This window comes from Dama dama, chromosome X (genome assembly GCF_033118175.1).
Source record: "Dama dama isolate Ldn47 chromosome X, ASM3311817v1, whole genome shotgun sequence".
NCBI lineage: Eukaryota > Metazoa > Chordata > Mammalia > Artiodactyla > Cervidae > Dama > Dama dama.
In genome coordinates, this window is record NC_083714.1 from 104,422,313 (window position 1) to 104,436,818 (window position 14,506).

Consider the following 14,506-nt stretch of genomic DNA (forward strand, 5'->3'; position numbering starts at 1 on the left):
TATTTGGATTTAAATAGACCAAGGCTTGAATCCTCACTCAATTTTTAGCTGAATGGCCTGAGGTAAAAATCACTTTCTCTTATCATTTGATTGCTTAAAAGTACAGGAAAAATGTCACCCTGATAGAACTAATGGAAGTCAAATGCAATTAGGTATTAGATGCTTTGTAAAATATAAAGCACAATGCATTTCAGTTATTGTTTTCACTGTCCTGATGCTTCTCCCATTCTCTATTTGTCATGTAAAATGGTATAATGGATACCACAGTAAGAATGGGCCAGCTTATCCCATCCCTACTCTATCTCTTTTCTGTGTTCTCTGACCAAGGTTTTAGAGAGGCTTGAAGTTGTGACAAAGGAATATTGCTTTAAATTACCAGAGGAAGGACTCTGCGACCCCATCCATGGGATTTTCCAGGCAAGAGTGTTGGAGTGGATTGCCATTTCCTTCTCCAGGGGATCTTCCCGACCCTATTAAGAGGCCCCCAAAATTGCAAGTAGATGTCTCATATCCCCAGCTACCAAAAGAGCTCACTAGATCTGTGCCGTCCTCTCCTTGCCCAGTGTAAAGGTTTGAACCTAGTTTTAGTCTTCTATTTCCCTCTGGCAACATTTCCTAGCATCTAGGATATTTTTGGCACTTATGGATTTTGAGGTCTCCTCTGGGACAGCTTCTTCACTTCCCAAACACAAACTTGAAGCATCCACAAAGGATAGGCAGACCCATTCTATGCCCACCCCTAACCACCTCCACCAGTCTCACCGAGTGCTCTCTTTCAGCAACAGTCACAACCTTCAAGAGACCACAGAGACAATCAAAATCAACAAGTTCACTCTTACGGTGTCATAACAAGCACTTTAATATGTAGAATCTTCTGATGAAAGCATGGAGAGGAAACTCAACATTCCCTTCAGTGCAACTGTACCAAGAACTTGGAATACTAGCTTCCTGAGGAGTTTCTGTCTCCAGAGGTTGTAGCTGCTCTTGACAGCAATATTGCATTTACCCACTTAACAAAAATGGTCCACTCTCAAGAAAAGTAAAAATACAATTTGGATCTTTAAATCCTACCTTACTCATTCCCCATTACGCTATGTTCTTAGTCTTTAGATGTGGATTATTGTCACAGCTCACTTAGCCTCGGTTCAGAATAAACTTGCCTAAGTTCTGGAAAGCAGTAGCAACTTAATCTTAATGAAGTTAATGAACCCTAATAAACTTAATGAACCTTACTTTTGGCATCACTTTGTGAGAAAATGTTTCCGTTTTTAGTAATTACCAGATCTTCCAATTGTCAGTGGGTGATGTAATCTAGCTGTTGAAATTTGTGATAAGAGATTCTAGGGAACTTAGCCCCAGGTGCCCAAGTGGAACAAAGAAACTAAAGAAAAAGAAAGAATACAATTTCCACACAAATAAATAAGTGAAGAAATACTCAGATGAGTTTGATTCCTTCCTCTGCTTTTTCTACAACCCATACCCTTTAAATGTATGTCAGCTGCTAGTCCACAGCCTGCTGAGAGTATATTCCAGATAGGCAGTTCCAAGATCCAGCTGTTACTGCTTGAGAGACAGAAGCTTGAAGCTGTCATCCAGGATGGACCTCCTGTTGCGCCGTAACTTTCTCTGACGATGCTGGTACCACACCACACCGCCAAGAACCAGAGCAATGAGCAGGAGAATGACACCCATGACAATCAAGACAGAAGTCAGCATCTCGATATCCTTTATAGAGATCTGCATGCCCAGCATTTTCACATTGCCTTCTCCAATGTCTCTGGGAATTGCTACTGAAATAGAACAAGAGGAAAATGGGAACCATGGGCTGGAGAGTACTCTTAAAAGGCATATTTTATAATCAACTCTGGAAGAGAAGAAATAAGCTCATTCAAATAGGATAGAAGAACTGTTCTTAAACCTCAAAAGATCAGTCAATGATGATAGACTCAGTTACAGGGAATCAATGTAACAAAATGGCATAGTTGAGAAAATCCTTAGGAAGCACTGAAGCTCCAATGTCCCCATTGAAGGAACTAAGACTCAGAGTGAGAAGGGCCTTGACATACTTCTTAAAATATATAAAGGCTTATGATGTAGCAAAAAAAGAATTGGTTTGCATGGCTTCAGATAGTAGAACTAGTAGCAGTAGGTAGAATCTCCTGAAACGCAGTTTGACTTAGTTATCTAGCTTATCAATACTCACTTTTACAATTGGGCCATGATAAGAGCCTGCCACTGTTCTGTCTGGTCTCTTGCATGTTTGAGTCATCATAACACTGATGTCATATTGATATTTCTAGGTGAAATATCTAATTTTCTTAGTTCCTGGCATATAAACTTTTGATGATCCCCAATTAGCCCATGGAGTAAAGCTCAGACTCAAATCAGACATTCCAACTCTCACAATCAGGTTCTAACCTATCCTACTCTTAATTGTTACTCTTCAGCCATAACAACTAATTCCTTGTTCTGCAGAATAGGTGAGCCTTCTTTCAGGCTTTCAAGATTTTCTCATGCTGCTCATTCGCCTGAACAACTTTTCTTCTTCCTTGCCATTCTATCACCAGCTTAAACATTATAGGTCTCAGCAAAGCTTTCTTCAATTCAGCTAGACAATTAATAATGTCCATGTCTCAGTTTTGGTTATATTCATGTAAAATATTAAAATGCACACCCCACAACTTAGAAAAAAAAATGATAGTCTTCTATTTGGTGTGCCCAAAGCACCTGTACTGTTTGTAATCCAACAGTTTACTTGCTTGGACCAATTGACCCAAGCCACCCTCAATTCTGTATTTCTATCTCCTCTTTTATAAAATGAGGATAGTAACTATGCTTAATTTTAAATGTTTATTGTGAGGTTTGAGTTAATATTTACAAATATTCAACATAGTTCTTGGAAGATAGCAAATGCACAATGATTGATCAGTTGTTACTATTTCCCCCACCTTTAGAAATAATATATAGTATCCAGAACTACAATTATTGTTTCTGTATCTCATTCTACTTTGAATCTCCTTGAAAATAGTGATTATGTCTTATTATTTTGGTGTCTCTGGCAGTCAGCATATGTTTGATGAATGTATAATTGGATGAATCAATATTCTTACAGAACTGAGAGAAGATGTAATAAAATGAATTCAGTCAGAAGCTGGGAAACATCCTGGTCTTGAGTTCACATTCCACCACTTACTTACTTCTCTTGTGACCTTGGAAAAATCACTTTCCATCTCTCAGTTTCTCATGTAGAAAATATTGGACTTCTATAGATCACCAATTCTGAGGGGTTTTTCTCACTGTTCAACATTTTAAAACAAGCAAAAGCTTATGAAGATGTATGCTTGTATGTACATACTGGTATGTGCAAATGTATATACAAATGCATGTACAAAACATGTATGTGTGTGTGTGTGTGTGTGTGTTAGTCACCTAGTCATGTCTGACTCTTTGTGACCCTGTGGACTGTAGCTCACCAGGCTCTTTTGTCCATGGAATTCCCTAGGCAAGTATACTGGAGTGAGTTGCCATTTCCTTCTCCAGGGGATCTTCCCGACTCAGGGATTGAACCCAGGTCTCCTACATTGTGAGCAGATTCTTTACTGTCTGAGTAACCAGGGAAGCCTGAAAATATGTATATACATACACACACATATATATATATATATGGCACTCTGCTTTCTCTGCTTCACCTTTCCACCCCCTAACCCCTGGAGAACATACCCTAGTTTCCTGGTTGACTGTTTATAAGATACTTAGGCAGATCATTGTTCAGTCAATAAGTTGTGTCCAACTTTTGTGACGCATAGACTGTAGCCCTCCAAGCTTCTCTGTCCATGGAGTTTTTCCAGGCAAGAGTACTTGAGTGGGTTGCCATTTTCTTCTCCAAGGGATCTTACCAGACCAAGGATTGAACCGGCATCTCCTGCACTGTCAGGCAAATTCTTTACCACTGAGTCCCCTGGGAAGCCCAGGCAGGTCATCAGGTGTTTTCCAAATAGAGCTGAAAAATTTCCAGACTGAACTGAAGATCTCTAACATCTGATCTAGACCTTCATAACTTTCTGAATATTTCTCAGTTTAGATACAAATGAGGAAGAAAGTAAAATAATTATTTGAACCTAGCCTAGATAGGACAAGAATCTCTGTTTTCTTGAAGTGTAGAAATGGCTGGTCCCAAAAGTCAACTATTTAGTATTCCATAGATTGAATAGTATTTGTCTTAGTTTCACACTGTTCTTGTGGGGAATTCATATCTGTTCTATAGCTCCTTTATGCACAACTCAGCAAGACCTTGACTTTTCTTCCCCCTCACACATTGGGTGAGAGGCTAAGATAGCAGCCTTCAACTGGAGATGAGGCCATTTTCCTCAGTTAAAGTGGTTGGGCATGGGGGTCAGAGAATAAATCTGCTGAGAGAAGCTTAACTGGAAGCTTAACCTTAGATTTCTTGCATCTGAAGTCTTAAATAAATCTCAAGGTTCTTCCTGTTAGCATTTCAATCATGTGAAACCCATTTTCTAGAGGCACTGCACCTTTCCCTGAATGCACGACATATATAAGTACTCAATCTGTGTGTCATTCTCCCTACCTTTTCCAATCTCTTCAGGGATGGTGGTGGTAGTGCTTAAGTGTTCTGGAGGGAAAAAAAAAAAAAAAAAGAGGTTAGTCCTATTATTCTTCCTAGCTATTCACAGACTTGTTATAGGAGGTTAGCATTGACTGGAGGGAACTCTCTGTGATATAGTAAGCAAAATGGAGGTGACTGGAATTAACTAGCTTGTAGTCAAAGTCAGTATTGGTATGTGGATTTGATTTTTTAACGTTGATACAAATATGAACAAGTGTATAGGCTTGGAAGTCCAAAAGGTAAATCACCACTCTACCAATATTTACATATTTACTGGCACTTTATCTTCATTATTGTTATTTTTGCCACACTTTTCCAGCTTTCCTTCAGGAAGCCCCTACTCTTGGTCAAACCCATCCCTCCCTACATATTAAATCTCTCTGACTATTTCTTCCTCTTCTTGCTTTACAGGGGCTGAACTCTTCTCTGAGGACAATATTTCCTTTGCATCCTCTCAATACTATCTTGAGATTACTTATTATTCATCCCCTTTTTGCAAATATACATGTCTTTTGAGGCTCATTATTTGGCTAGAAAAAAACCATAACCACTTCTTATCACTGCTACCTAGCAGTTCTCTTCATTCATGGAAGTCTTTGGTATGTGGCTCAGTCTTTATTGTCCTCAATTCCCGCTGCGGATATTGACCTATCTAACACTCAAGTCTCACAGTTTTTTGACCTCTTAACTCCAACAAATTTCGAGTATACTCTAACTCTGGTCAAATTGCCCTAATTATGCAGAACTGCTTCATCTCAAATGTCTAACAATGCTCTGCTATTCTATGTTCTAATGCTACTTACTCCATTTAACCTGTTATTTTATCCTCTCATGAAGAGCTCTAGCTCTTGGACAGTTTAATTTTTTTCCCAACTCACCAGCTTCATCCTGTTTTTCCTTCCATTCCTGGTCAACCACTCCATTGTTTATCACTTCAACTACTAACTTACCTGGACCATTATAATCATTTGCTGAAGCCCCAGTAACTATATTTTCTTTTATATATATCCTGAATGCTGGTGGAGAAACATCATACAATTGTAAATATAAGTATTCTCTTTATTTAAGTATAAGTAAGTATTCTTTGGGTACAAATTTAAGTCTTTGAAGCTGATTGGCAGTAATTAACTTATCTTCCACCACTCAGAGTAACTTTTGCCCCCACTTCCAAGAGTGGTTATTTCAAATCTTTGTCCACTTTTCTCAAATCCCTTACCCTCCCATCTGTCTTTCACTTCATTACAGATGAAACACAGCCCATCAGACAGAAATAGTCTAACTTTCTGTCAAGCCTCTCACCCAAACCTACACATTGATCCTTTCCTCTCTCCTTTTAGTAGAAAAATGACCTTACTCCACTCTAATCTTATATTGTAGCTTTGGCTTTCATCACCTGCTTCTTCCACAGGAAGCTTTTTCCAACAATCAGTCTTTTATTCCCTATCTGCCTTCAGCTCTTCTCTCTGGTTGACCTGGTTAGCTTATATGCAACTGGAACAATATCACATTAGACTATAGGGTGTCAAACAAGCAAAAGGCAAATAGGTAAAATTATCGACTGGCTCATTATTAAAAAGAGATATGAGCTAGTCTTGTTTATGGAAGTTCTTGATGACATGTATTGATGCAGTGTCTTATCTAGTAAATGGTCCATATTTGAGATGACCTGCCATTACACGTGGAGACAGTCTATTTCTCTGGATCTATAGGATCTTGATGATACAACAACTCACCACTTGACTTTGGTTCTAAGGACTGACAGAACACACTAAAGAATTATATGTGCTTGTCTGTGAGGTAGGTAGTAGTACTACAGCAGTAGCTAGAAGACACATTCTAGCAGTATGTTACCAGAGAACAAAGTTTTCCAAAGATATAAGAAATGATAATGTACAATCATTTGTCTTCTTTCCTGGGGTTAAATGGCAGAGTTGTATTTTCTACCATGGTTGGATAGTCCTATTCGAATGTCTAAAGACATTTTCCCACTTTCTATTCATGCTGATAGAATGTCAGTGGCAAGGAATCCCAGAATACCTACCTCAATAATAAGTGAAGTGAAAGTGAAAGTCGCTCAGTCATGTCCGACTCTTTGCGGCCCCATGGACTATACAGTCCATGGAATTCTCCAAGCCAGAATACTGGAGTGGGTAGCCTTTCCCTTCTCCAGGGGATCTTCCCAACCCAGGAATAAAATCAAGGTCTCCCGCATTACCAGCTGAGCCACAAGGGAAGCCCAAGAATACTGGAGTGGGTAGCCTATCCCTTATCCAGGGGATCTTCCAGACCCAGGAATCGAACCACGGTCTCCTGCATTGTAGGCAGATTCTTTACCAACTGAGCTATCAGGGAAGCCCCTCTCAATATTACCAGTTTTCAAAACAGTGTGACTTTAAATAAAAAACATAAATAAATAAATAAAACCTCCCTGAATTTCTGTGGGCCCTAAGAGTTTCTATTGGGCCTCTTGGGAGGGGAATAATGATGAGTACTGGATTCAGGTTAAGAGGCATAAGAAGTGAGACTCAATCCTTTAATGGCCCAAAGACACAAAATTCAACACAACCTACTCTTCTATGTTCTTGGTGATGAATAAAGATTGGTAAAGAAACTACCCTGGCTATTACTTCTCTATGTAACAAATACAGGAAAACTTTTTACCACCCTTGGTAGCATCTGTCTGGGATTAGTTGTAATTGAAGGCTAATTATCTCTTTTCAGCCTTTGACAATCTCCACAAAACAAATCAAGGGGTAGCTGTTGGAATTATATTTCTTCTTTTAGAAAAAAAAAAAATAACTCATTAACAACATTCCTTGAACTAGCTAGTACCTAATAAATTCTAAAGTAATAAGTTTATATACAAATTAAATGTGTTAAAAGGAAGCAAATCTATACTAAACATCAATGCATAGAGCCCAGTCAGTTTCAGGCTGAGTCAATTCATGTGAGCTCAATAGCTGTTGAAGAAATTAGGAGGAGCATGAGCAGAGGAGCAACAAGGTTGAGAGAACACCTAGGGGGTCTGTTCTGTTTTAAAACCTGGTACTTATTGGGATCAGAAGACAGATGCAAAAGACTTCTTGGGATTTTTCTGGTTCTTACAGACTAGATACAGCACTAGAAGATGGCATAGTTAGGCTTTACCTCTTTGGGACAAGACCGTAAAGATGGTCTCCATGCCAGCATGGACATGGTCAGTAACATGACAGTGAAGCAGCCATGTCCCAGGGTTGCTGGCCACCATCTCCACAACCTCAAAGGTCCCTGGAAACAAATCCACTACATCTGCCCGGTAGCTCTCTCCACTCTGCAAAAGAGATTGGTGGTGGGAGAGAAAAAGTGAAGGATATGCAATCATCTCAGAGTTTATAGAAAGTATAAGGCTTCAGTATCCACATTAGGTAAATAGGACTCCAAGAGAGCAGCTAAAAGATTCTACCTTATCCATCTTCTCTATGAATCAACCCACACAAACTGACTCAACAGAGGAGATTCTCTCTTCTTACTTTTTTAAAAGTGACCCAAAGTAAAATCCATTCCAGCTCTCATTAGGGGACTAAAAACTAGCATAGCCATACATTTTAGCAGGTTTAAGCCTTGACCCCTAGGAAAGATCCACGTATATCCTTTAGAAATAAAACTCAGTTTGCTTTATCTTCCATGCCACCACCTTTATCATCATTTCTAAATCTTTTATGTTATTCAGTCACTAAGTTGTGTCCAACTATTTGAGACCCCACTGACTTCAGCATGCCAGGCTTCCCTGTACTTCACTATCTCCCAGAGTTGCTCAAACTCATGTTCATTGAGTCAGTGATGCCATCCAACCATCTCATTCTCTGTTGCTCCCCTCTCCTCCTGCCCTCAATCTTTCCCAGCATCAGGGTTTTTTCCAATGTGTCAGCTCTTCACATCAGGTGGCCAAAGTATTGGAGCTTCAGCTTCAGTATCAGTCCTTCCAATGAATATTCAGGGTTGATTTCCTTAAGGATTAACTGGTTTGATCTCCTTACTGCCCAAGGGACTCTCAAGAGTTTTCTCCAGCACCACAGATTGAAAGCATCATTTTTCAGTGTTCAGCCTTCTTTATGGTCCAACTCTCACATCCATACATGACTACTGGAAAAACCATAGTTTTGACTATATGGACCTTTGTCAGCAAGTCCGCTCGTTAATGCCTACAACTCTAACCCCTTTTCCTAAGACAAAATCTTCAAAACCCACATGTTGTCCAATGTAGTTCCTGAATTGAAGTTCAGGAATGGATTAAGGACTTTCAGAGATCGTGACGCACTTCTCTTAAAATTCTTGCTCTTAGGATGACTGCTCACCGGGCCTCAAGCCCCTGACTGAGATCCGATAACATTTATTCCTTCGGTCTTCTTATCCCATAAATGAGCCACTTGTTTCTTCTATATCAAAGGGGAAAGATAAGGCTTGGAGGACAATGACTGACCTTGGGATACAAACCCAAACTAGATTTCTCTGCTCAATACTCCATGTACAATACCTTTCCTCTTTTAACTGATTATTATCTTGTTTCTTGCTTTTCTCTTCTTTTTTAATGGATATCAAATCACTCCTATAATCACCCCTGAGGGACTCAGCCCTCTTTCCAGCTCACCTGGTAGAGAAAACTTTCTGCATGGAAATGGACAGTGTGTAGGTCAATATCTTGTCCCATTGCCATCATGTACCAGGCCACTCGTTCTCCTTGGTACATTGTAAGGCCCATGAGGTTGGCATACAGCTTTCCATTAATGGCTGTAAGAGAAGAAAAAGTATTTTGTATATTTCATTTCGACTTACACTGCCACTACCATAAAGATAATCTCTATCATCTCTGATGACAGCAGTATCCTCCTAGTTTCTCTCTTTTCTATTCCATTTTTCCCTCTCTAATCTATCTCCCACATTGGTACTATAAGAGTGGTCTCTCTAATAACTAGTATGACCATGTCATTCTGCTGCTTAAAATACCTTAATAGGTGCCCCCCCCGCCCCGCCCAAAAGATCAAGTCCATGACTCCTTAGACCAACAAGGTCCTTCAAAATATAGTCCCAAGCTTTCCCAGATGTGTCTAACACTATCTAACATATTTCAATTAGGGTAATTTCTTAACCATCCCCTATTTTGGTCCCTTATTCATGTCCTTTGTGTTCTTGCTCATGTTTCTGATCTTCCCTCTCAAAAATTCTTCCTTTTACTGATTTTTTCAAAGCCCAGTCACACTTTCAATTCTCCTAACAATAGTTTCCTGACCTTTTTCCTCTTAGTACCCCTCATTTGCTGCATCCCCTTCCACATCTAAACTCCTCCAGTACTATCTGTATCACTCTTTGGAACTCACTAGAAACTGCCTTCTACATGCATCTATCTTTTAATTTGTGGAATTTCATATCCCCAAATAGGTTGAAGGTTTTTAGTAAGCAGGAAATAAATGTATATACTATAATACTGTACTTGTATTATTCAGAACACCAAGCAGACACCTGATCCTACAATATATGTTAAAAAATACTTGTCACATTCTTGGAATTAATAATTATGTTAATGCATGGGACTCCCAATCTGCTTTTTCCCAGGACACATCTCATGCTCTAAAGATAATAAACCATTCAGCACTGTGTTCATTCACACTTTCAAGAGTGTACCCAGGATACACTTGTCCACTTTTAATATTGTCATAGAGGGAAGATAATTTATACTCTTCATCCAAGAGAGGAAATAATGGAAGGAACATTTATAGCCTGTCTATTTACTCTAGTCAAATTTTTTATTTGAGAAAGGAACTAAATATACTCAACTCAGCCCCATTTTGAATCTTCTCTCTCTTAGATCAGACCACAGGAAGTGGTGCAAACGGATTTGTTATTCCATCATGGGGAAAATTTTGCCCCTGTAAAGAAGGAGGGCTGTTTTTTTTTTTTTTTTTTCCTCTATGTCAATAACAGGACTGAAAATCTGTCCATTGTTGGTGGAGTATTAGGAGGCCCATTTTGCTGCAAAACTAAATTCAGTTTGCAACTAGCTTTCTCAGTAAGTTCACATTTGATCTTAATTAAGCATCTATGTCTCTTTCTCAATTAGTTCAGAAATCTAGAAGGGAAGTAAGGGTCTTATTTATTTTCCCTCAGACTCCAACATTACTTTTTTATCTCTAATGCCCACACTCAGAGAGTATTCAGTAAATACTTCATAGAGAGGTAGACTGATACCTGAAGAGTTGGATGAATAAACACTTAAATACCGGATGGAAATGAGCATTAGCCAAACCCTACACTAGCAAGATCTGTATCCTCATTCCATTTGGCTTTGGGCAATTTATTTCTCAGATTTGAAAGGAGCTAAAAAGTCATTCTGTAAAGTCTGTGAATCATCAGATCCAATGTGAATCACTCATATTTCCATTGAGGGGACATAGCCATAATTTGTGTGACAATGAGAGACTACTTTTGAGTTCCAGTAAAGTCACTATCAAAGCTGCAATTTACCCTCAAATCAAAGAAACATTACACTACTACATTCTCCTGCACTTAAACTCTTCCTCTTAGTTGAGATTTTCTCTATTTTTTAAAGATACACAAATCTGTAGAACAAAGGAAGGTTTGGGTGCACAATTTCCCTCCAAAATCCATTTGAGCATCAAAAAAGTTCTTATTTGTAATATAACCCAGTGTGCTGCTCTTTGAGGCTCTCTCTCCAATCCTTCCATCTGTAAATATAACCATTGTTTCAAAAATAGATTAAAAGACAAGCTGCCCTTCATTTATCTATATTAGAATCCACTGAGAAAACATATCTCAGATTCAGAGTGGCAAGGAAATAAGATAATATCAAGAAACTAAATTCAGAATTTTTAAATAGAGAGGCCCTAATAAGCCAGGGCACCAGGTACATTAAGGGTCATAAATGTCTGCCTTGCACTCTCTAACAGGTTAAAATGTGTTCATGTTACCACAGCAACTTTATAGAGTCAACTTCCTGCTTTCTGAGCACCTAATCTAACTTGAACCACATTATAGATAATACTGTAGTACTAGACATTTCTTCTAATGTGTCCCCATTCCACCTTCCTAACCTTTCAGAGATTATGTTCCCTTAGGTTGTGATGGGCCTATCAAAAATATCTCCATGAAACCAGTAAGAATTTCTTTGGAAATAGGATATGTTTCTTTCTACAGACCATGCATTTTATTGCTCTCCAAGAAAGTCTCATCCTGCAGGTTAACACGGCCTGGATCCTGGGACCCATAAGTTTTCACATTCTCCTCCAGATACCAAGACTTGTTCTCATCAAAAATCAAGAATAACAGGGCAAATTCTCGGTCCATGTCACGTCGTCCTCCGTAGGGCTCCAGGATGCCTTTTCGGCAGATGGCCAAGGGTCCCACCAGGCCACTGTACATGTCCTGAGGATGGGAAAGGAATGAACAGATGGAGTTGTTCCTGGGCAATAGGTGCTCTACAGGGAGATAGGCTGACATCCAAGCCCACTGTGTCCTCAGTGCTTTATCATAATGCCTTGTATTTATAAGAGGCTCAACTATATTATCTGAATCCATCCTCACAACCACCTTGGGGCACAGGTAAGATATGCTATCTCACCTATGATTTATCTCTGCTGGAATATTCATTGATCTCCAAACCCACCAATCACTTTCACAACCCAGTGCCTTTTCTCAGGTTGTTTCTTCTTCATTGTAATGCCCACTCCTCCACCATATCCCTTATCTTATGTTATACTACTATTCCATTTTTAAAGCTCAGAGTACTTCTACTTATCATCGCATTGCCTTCTCTAGTTTCCCTTTCATTCTCTCCTCCAAACAGAATGAATCAGACTCCCATAGCACTTCCTATTGAATAGTTTTAAGTAGTTGCTAACACTATGCTATGTTTAAAATGTGTGTGTGTGTGTGTGTATATATATATATATATATATGTGTATATGTGTATATATATGTATATATGGCTTCCCGTGTAGCTCAGTCGGTAAAGCATCGGCTTGCCATGCAGGAGAGACCTAGCTTTATTATATATTTTACTTATATTTTATATATTCAATGCTAATATTATGTTTATATTCATCTGTTCCCCACAGCTATTATAGATCACACTCTTTTAAGATGGGAACTGAATCTTTTATTTTTATTTATTTATTTTTTTAAATTTTTTTTCATTTATTTTATTAGTTGGAGGCTAATTACTTTACAATATTGAAGTGGGTTTTGTCATACATTGACATGAATCAGCCATGGAGTTACATGTATTCCCCATCCCGATCCCCGCTCCTACCTCCCTCTCCACCCGATTCCTCTGGGTCTTCCCAGTGCACCAGGCCCGAGGACTTGTCTCATGCATCCAACCTGGGCTGGTGATCTGTTTCACTATACATAATATACATGTTTCGATGCTGTTCTCTGGAAACATCCCACCCTTGCCTTCTCCCACAGAGTTCAAAAGTCTGTTCTGTACATCTGTGTCTCTTTTTCTGTTTTGCATATAGGGTTATCATTACCATCTTTCTAAATTCCATATATATATGTTAGTATGCTGTAATGTTCTTTATCTTTCTGGCTTACTTCACTCTATATAATGGGCTCCAGTTTCATCCATCTCATCAGAACTGATTCAAATGAATTCTTTTTAACAGCTGAGTAATATTCCATGGTGTATATGTACCACAGCTTCCTTATCCATTCATCTGTTGAGCCAGATGTCAGTAATCACTTATTGAGAGCCTACTACACTTTAGACATTTTACCTGGCTCTTTTGATGATAAAAAATAAATAGAGAATAAATAAAGAGAATCTTTTATTTTTATCCTCAAAAGAGCCAGGTAAAATGCCTAAAATGTAGTAGGCTCTCAATAAGTGATTACTGACATCTGGTTGTTGATGGGTGGCTACACAGATTAGCTTTTTCCAGATGAGAAATGAATGAGACAGAATGACTTGCCCAAAATCAATCCAAAGATAAGACAGAACCAAATTTGGGCTAGAAACCCAACCTCTTGACAACCAATTCTAAGTTCCTAAAGTCATAACATACTGCCTTATGCTATCCAAGAAGAAGAAACAAGGAAGAAAATCCTCAGAACAAACATGGGTGCTACCTAATCATTTTATCTCTCCTTCTACCTATTAAAATAAGCTCGGGATTTGAGGAATTTCCTCCAGTCCCTGGACTTCAGTACTAGGCTCTTTACCACATCTGTTTAATAGCTTCTTTTTGCTATGCAGTCTGCCCATTTCTGAGACATCTCCAAGAAGCCAATATTGTCTTTACCTTGATGGGATCCACTGCAGAATAGTAGATCCAAGAAACACAAGCAGAATCATTGAGACCAGGGCCAGATCTCTCTGGAATGTTCCATTGGTAAGTGAGAACCTCACCTAGAAAGGATAACAGAAATCTCCAGTTGGACCAGGTCAGAAATGTCTCCCAGTTCCCAGGTATCCCTAAAAGACTGTGGCAGGTGAGTCCCAGTACCTTCAAGATATTTCTCCATCATTTCAATACCAGTATTCATTTTATTTTTGTGACTTTATTTTTCCCCCTCCTGGGATACCCTCAGCTTCTCTTTTACTGTCCTTGTCTTTAAAGATCCAGGTCCAATCTTCTAGTAAGGCAGCTCTGCTACTGTTCTCCCTGTTTATCATGCCCTTCCTTCTTTAACTCTGTTCTGATCTCCTTTTCCTGCTGATGCTTCCTAAATGCAGTTGTTCAAGGTTCTGTCTCTAGTCCTCTTCTCCTATTTTTCCATATGCTCCCCATGGAAGCTTTCAGCCATCTTTCTGATGTCAGTTTTAATTTCTGTGTACTGATGACTCAAATAGTTAGCCAGATCTTTCTTGTCATTAAGCTGTAA

The 14,506-nt window shown here is 39.0% G+C and overlaps 1 protein-coding gene across 9 annotated transcripts in view; it reads right to left on the reverse strand.

Moving 5' to 3' along the window:
• Positions 1-835: 835 nt before the first annotated feature.
• HEPH (hephaestin) overlaps positions 836-14,506 on the reverse strand; it is a 143,291-nt gene continuing 129,620 nt past the window's right edge. For 3 of the 9 annotated variants that reach the window (XM_061136812.1, XM_061136811.1, XM_061136813.1), the window contains 6 exons: positions 13,924-14,030; positions 11,818-12,043; positions 9,255-9,394; positions 7,775-7,937; positions 4,589-4,633; positions 3,729-4,000 (listed from right to left, as the gene is read on the reverse strand). In XM_061136812.1, the coding sequence (XP_060992795.1) occupies positions 3,762-4,000; positions 4,589-4,633; positions 7,775-7,937; positions 9,255-9,394; positions 11,818-12,043; positions 13,924-14,030 (920 nt within the window). In that variant the 3' untranslated portion in view covers positions 3,729-3,761. Of the gene's footprint in view, positions 1,791-3,720; positions 4,001-4,588; positions 4,634-7,774; positions 7,938-9,254; positions 9,395-11,817; positions 12,044-13,923; positions 14,031-14,506 lie in introns of those variants that run through there. The other 6 variants (XM_061136807.1, XM_061136809.1, XM_061136808.1 and 3 more) reach the window with 6 other exon arrangements.